Source organism: Eulemur rufifrons, chromosome 7, assembly GCF_041146395.1.
Source record: "Eulemur rufifrons isolate Redbay chromosome 7, OSU_ERuf_1, whole genome shotgun sequence".
NCBI lineage: Eukaryota > Metazoa > Chordata > Mammalia > Primates > Lemuridae > Eulemur > Eulemur rufifrons.
The window spans coordinates 156358450-156364811 of NC_090989.1; the positions used below are offsets into that span (position 1 = coordinate 156358450).

At 49.2% G+C, this 6362-nt stretch overlaps 1 protein-coding gene across 1 annotated transcript; it reads left to right on the plus strand.

Annotated features, from left to right (window-relative positions):
* Positions 1-2921: 2921 nt before the first annotated feature.
* On the plus strand, positions 2922-4273 carry IQCF3 (IQ motif containing F3). The gene is made up of 4 exons (XM_069473681.1): positions 2922-2939; positions 3110-3157; positions 3253-3255; positions 3878-4273. The coding sequence occupies exons 1-4, from the start codon at positions 2922-2924 to the stop codon at positions 4271-4273; spliced, it is 465 nt and encodes a 154-aa protein (XP_069329782.1).
* Positions 4274-6362: the final 2089 nt, after the last annotated feature.

The window sequence follows — 6362 nt, forward strand, 5'->3', positions numbered from 1 at the left end:
TTGGATCCTGCAATCCCACTACTGGACATCTACTTGAAGCAAAAAAGATCATCATATCAAAAAGATACCTGCACTCGTATGTCTATTACAGCACAATCCACAATCGTAAACTTACTGAAACAACCTAAGTACCTGTCAACCAATGAGGAGATAAAGGAAATGTGGTGTGTGTACATAAATATGCACACACACCATGTGGTACTACTCAGCCATAAGAAAGAATGAAATAATGTCTTTTGTAGCAACATGGATGGAACTGGAGGCCATTTTCCTGGGTGAAATAACTCAGGAACAGAAAAATAAATGCTGAGTGTTCTCACTTATAAGTGGGAGCTAAGCTGTGGCTACGCAAGTACACACAGGATGATATAATGGACCCTGGAAACTTAAAATGGGAGAGGCTGGGAGGGGGTGATGGATGAAAAATTATCTATTGGGTACAATATACACTATTCGAGTGATGCGTACACTAAAAGCCCAGACTTCACCACTATACAACATATGCATGTAATGGAATTCAGCTAGCACCCCCAACTCTATTAAAGTAAACAAAAAAGAGGCAAAAAGAAAGAGAAAACAAGGCAATCAATAGCTCCAGAAAGAACAAAGAGGAAGTTCATGAAAAGATATGTCCTAGCAATATATTAATATTATGCTGCTAAGCCATGGACAGTATATACAATCACAATGACATAAGCACTGAATACCTATTCAACCAAAATAAATAGTGCTATAATCATACTGAGAGGCGAGCAGAAGGATAGGAGAAGGTAAGTCTTCATCTTCAAGCAAAGAAGTCAATAAATAATACCTAAAAGTGAAAGTTAAGAATTTTCAATGTAGCATGTTGTAGAGAAATACATAAAAGAGTTAAAAGTGGTTGTCTCAGAGATGGGGGAATCTGTCAAGGAGGAATAAGGCCGGAGGATGCTGGTTGTTATTTTTTCTTTTTTAATTATCAGCTTTGTAGAATACATTTTTTAAATGATGTACCTAAAGTTCTCTTATAAAAACATAAAAAATAAATATTAAAACACCTCCATGTAAAAGGTAAACCAGAGTCTAATAGAAAACATATGATCCTGGATGGAAAAGCACTTATGTACAAAATCACAAAACCAGAACTGCAAAGGGGAGAGAGATGGATTTGATCATGCCAAAATTAAAAATATCTGTGCAATGAAAGGCAACCATGAGAAAATAACAAGTAGATGACAGTCCAGGAAAGGATATTTCCAAAATTTTTATCCGACAGAGGGTTATCCAAGGAAGTCATGCAAGGGAATGATAGGGATGCAACGGAAATTAGGCCAAAGGCAGAATCGGGCAATTTAACAAAGAGGCACCCAGTGGTCAGTATGCGATACTGAGCAGATCCTGGGACCGGGTGCCATTCAAAGGACTTCACCTAAATGAATTCCCACAAAGAGGAAGGAGGGATGATGTTGCTGTCTCCACTTTACCTGGGAGGAAGTAGGCACAAAGAGGCTAAAGACATGCCCAGGTCCACACGGCCAGAAAGCAACGGGGCCAGGACCAGAGCCCAGGTACTCACCCTGCAGGGTCACACTCTGCCCAAGTCCCTCATCACAGAAATGCAAATTGAAACAGGAAGGCAGCACTTTTCACCTTTAAGCTCAGCAAACATTTCCAGTGAGGGACAGAGGTTAGAATGGTGCTGCCACGGTGAAGAGGAAGCTGTCAGGGTTTAGTGACATGGAGTAGCCACGTGTCCCAGGACTCAGCAAGGCCACCCCAGCACATATGGCCTGGAGGATGCCTCCCACAGCTGCACAGAGATGGCAGGAAGCTGCTGGGCACAGTGTCGTTTGCTGTAGACAATCATGGAGGAGATTAATTCACGGATGGAGAAGACAGAAGAACACAGGACTTGCTGGGCCCTGGGTACCATGGGGTCATTATCTGTTCTGTCAATTGTGCATATACCTCAACATTCTCATAACGAAAAGTGCTTTTATGACGTCGTATGGGAAAGGAGAGGGGATCAGAGTGCTCCGTGATGGGCCCGACAGTAGCGCTCACATAGTCAGGATGATGCAAACGCCGCATCATGGTCTGACCTGTGTTACAAACAACCTCAATGGGAAGATGAGGGAGAAAGGTGGGATCGTCTGGAGCGGGCAGCAAGCTACACCCTGTCCTTCCAGGTGGCAGCTGATATTACTAGATGATGCTTGAAAGGAAGAGGTCGGGTGCTGGCTGTGAAGTATGGTGAGAAATGGCAGCGGGACGGCCAAGACTGCTGGGTTTGGGAGCCAGCCTGAATGACCGACTGACTCACATGGCCACTGCCGCCACCAGGAGCCTGCACTGGGGAGGGGGCTGTATCTCTACACTACCAGCTATGCCAGGAAATGCCCTCCAGCCCTTGTGGTTTCAGACAAAGGATGGACAGGCTTGTTGTAAGGAGCAGAGGGTGGTAAGCCAAGCACCACCCAGCAGCCACAAGAGGAAGGGGCACAGCTGCAGGAGGGAGGGAGCAGCCACTGGCTGAGGTGCCTCCATGCAGACCCTTCCTCGGCCCTTCTGCTCACCCTCCCTGCCCACTCCGAGCCCCACTGAAAGAAAGCCTCTGCCACCCACTGAGGAAGGGCTCCTGGCAGAGCAGGCAAGACGGCCCTGGAGCCAGCCTGAGCCAGTGTGGTGGAAAGACCCTTGTGCCCCCCTCTGCCCAGCGCCATCTGCTCTGTCAGTGGCTCTGGGCCAGACCAGAGGTCATCCTTGTGGCAGGACAGATTCATTGGGCTGTGGTTCCACTGTGGACTCTGGTTCATCCCTGGGTCACAGTTGCCCTTGTGACATCATGGCTATCTCCCTCTCCTTCTCCACCCCTCCTGCCCCTGCCAAGGCTAGAGGAGCAGCGAGAGGGGGTGTGAACACCTGAACCACTGCCCCAAACCATGGGCTGTAAATGTTGTGTAAGACTCAGCAGACACACTCCCCCTGGGGTGGGGAGGGGTCCCGTGGCAGAGGGAAGCACCAGATGACTTCACAGGACCCAGGCAAAAAATGGGGAGCCAGGGCGGTGGGGACTTTGCACAGAGGCTGGTCCTCACTCATGATCCCCCACCCCACATTCTGATTGCAGAAGTCTGGCCCAGACTTAGATGCACTGGAGAGAGAGAGGCGGCGGAAGGTAGGTGGGCCAGGAGTGTGAGAGAACCACAGACCAGTGACTCTCCTATCCCTGGGTCCCTGGAAGTGGAGGCCCCTTCTATGGTCCCACAGGAGTTGGTGCAGCATTGCTCTCCTGTGCCCCAAATCCCCTCGTGTCCTGGGTGAACTGCGTTAAGCAGGAGATAGACAGGAGCGGGAGGACGCAGCCTGTGACAGGCCGCGTGGGAGGTGGGGCTCCCGAGGTGGGAAACACAAAGCGGCCACAGTCAGCCAGGCGCAGAAGGACGTGGAGGGCCTGAGAGGTGGTAGGGGAAGTCAACAGGAGGGAGGGGAGGGGAAGACCCCAAAGGCTGTGGCATTTCCCGAGGCAGCAGGAGGTGGCATCATGGGCTTGAATTTGGACCAAGACGCAGGCCATCGATGCCAGCTTCGTCCTCATGGGCATCCCCTGGGTCCTCAAGCCCATGTTGGGTCTTCTGGATCAGAAAGTGTTTCCCCTGGTTCCATGAACCCGTGAAGTCCGCAGGGCTGGCATTTCCCCATTTTATAGACAGGGGACACTGTGAGTCTGAGGGTGAGCAGAAGTGCCCATAGCCATGGACAAGACTAAAGAAGAGGCCAAACCCCACCCAGGTCTCCTGGGTCCTCAGAACCACCAGGGGAAGCGCAGATTGTTCAGAGAGCCACGTGTGTTTGATGGTGACAAACTCACTGGGAGCCTTCTGCTTTGCTTGATTAGTTGCTTGAGAAACTGCGTCACAAGAAAAGGGTCCAGGCGGCTAGGAAGATCCAGGCCTGGTGGCGTGGAAACCTGGTGCGGAGGACCCTGCTGGTGGCTGCCCTCAGGGCCTGGATGATTCAGTGCTGGTGGAGGACGGTCATGCAGCGGCAGATACAGAAGCGGCGCCAGGCCTTGTTGAGGATCTATGCAGTCCAGGAGGAGGCAGCGGTCAAGCTCCAGTCCTGGGTGCGCATGTGGCAGTGTCGTCAATGTTATTGCCAAATTTGCAACACTCTCTGCCTGTTCCAGGGCCCAGAGAACCCCCTTGCCTTCCAGACCGATGACTTTTTAGAGGTACAATATAGAGTCATTTCCAAGCAGCCAGAGTTTCACATTGAAATCCTATCAGTCTGAAAGGCCTGCAGCATGGAGAACGGGCTCCGCTGCCCCAATAAATGTCTCGCCAGGTTTCGTGAGTCTCAATGATCCGACGCCCACAGGCACCCCAGGGATTCAAGCCCTGCTCCTTCTTCTCTCCCTGGGGAAAGACCTCAGTGCAGGCACCTCCCCCACTGCCCCACAGTGCCTATGGCCCCTGTTTGGACTGCCAATGGCCATATGCTACCGACTTTACATCCAAATCAGAAATTGCAGCCCAAGGCTGTCCTCATTATATGCAGAGCCAGATGTCCCACTGCACAGCCCTGACATCATTCCTGTCTCCTGAACTTAGAATTGGGAGGGGTTGGGCTTCACACTTCCGAAGTCGCTGGGCACCGCCTCACCTGAGAGTTGCATCTGAGGCCATGCGCTGTCAGGCTGCCATCAGGGGGCAGTTGGGGCTTGCACACATCGGGTCTCTCTTCAGCAAAACCCCAGACACAAGTCAGGCACGAAGGCAGAGGAGGCCCTAGTGATGATGGGCACAAGGTTCCGCAAGACTCATGCTAACTTGGATGCTGATAGGCAGTGCCAAAAGACAAAATTGTAACAAGTTTAGCTTAAAGATATTAATTGGCTTTTATCTCTGATTTTAGAATTGGGCCACTCCTTGTTCTATGAAACAGCACGAGTGTTGTGATGGGCTGAGCAGAGGAGGTCGGTTTTATACACAGAAAAGGGCTGAGGAAAGCAGAAACAGAACAAAAAACAGATTGGTTGTTTCAAAGTTACTTTTCATGTAAAACTTAGAGCAGAGGAGGCTTCCTTATGATGCTAGGGAATTCTGGCCTCTTTGGGAACATGGCTGTTACCTCTCCCTCTCCTGCCATGTCGGAAGGCCAGGTAAACAACTTAGTTTCCACTTTGTGATGTGGAACTTCATCGTGAGTGACTCCACTGTGGGTAGGTCTGAGGGGCTTAGTGCAGGAGCTCCGTGCAAACCAGTGGCCACCAAAGGTTTTATTTAACAGCAGGTGATGCCCCTTTGAGAAATGGGCATTTCAGCTCCATCTCCCACCTCCCTCATCAGCAGCTGCTTCCCCAGGGTGCTGAACACAAGTAGGGCTCCCACTTGCTGTCACCTGCTCCCTAATGACTTCAACATTGGCTGGACGACGCTCCCGAACCCCTTGGCTCTCACCCCCAGCGATTTTGACTTCCGTCCCATCTCAGTCACCCCCTTGGATTGCACCTGAGACCACTGCTTCCCAAGCTGTCTGTGGGGAAGGACCACCCTTTAAACATGTCTAATTCATCGCACACCAGTTCTTATGTAAAGCAATAAAAATGAACTATGAGAAAAATATATGGAAAAGTCATACAGAATATAAGCCTTATTTTTAATTACTAGAACACACGTAATATTACTATTATTTGCTATAAAAGTTTCTACATGCTTATTCTCAGTCTCCGTGTTTATCTCACTGGTAACAAACAGCTCATGTACTGGTTCTGGTCCACAGACCACCCTTTGGGTAGCATTGCCCTAGTCGTTGTCACCACTCATCACTGACCACAAGTAACAATGTTCATTTTAACCACCCTGGTCTCTGATATTTTGTGTGTGTGTAGCCTTCTATCCTCTAGGTCAAAGGTCGGAAAGCTGTAGTCTGCAGCCAAGTGGTTACACAACAGAGACTGTATGGACATCAAGCCCGATATACCTACTTAAACGGAAAAAGCTTGTCGACCCCTGCTGTAGAGCTACTGATTCTTCCACACTGATCCAAATGTTTCTTCAGTCCTCATTAGGACTTCTCAGAGATTGACCTTACCCATATTTAACTGCCAATCACACCATCACACTTTCATCCCTTGTCCCCAGCTTAGATTCCTTTGTCCAGTGAGCAATCTCTTACAATTTTACCTCCAAAGACCATCTCCACCTTTGGATGAACCTCGACCTACTTCATCCTTGCACCTAAATTCTAAACTTGTCTTAAAAAAAATTATCATCTTGTATGGTTTTGATTTATATGCAGGACCATAAATCTCTAGTGGACAAATTTCTCTAGATGTTTCTCTTTAACTCAAAATGGATCACAGACTTAAATGTAAAACA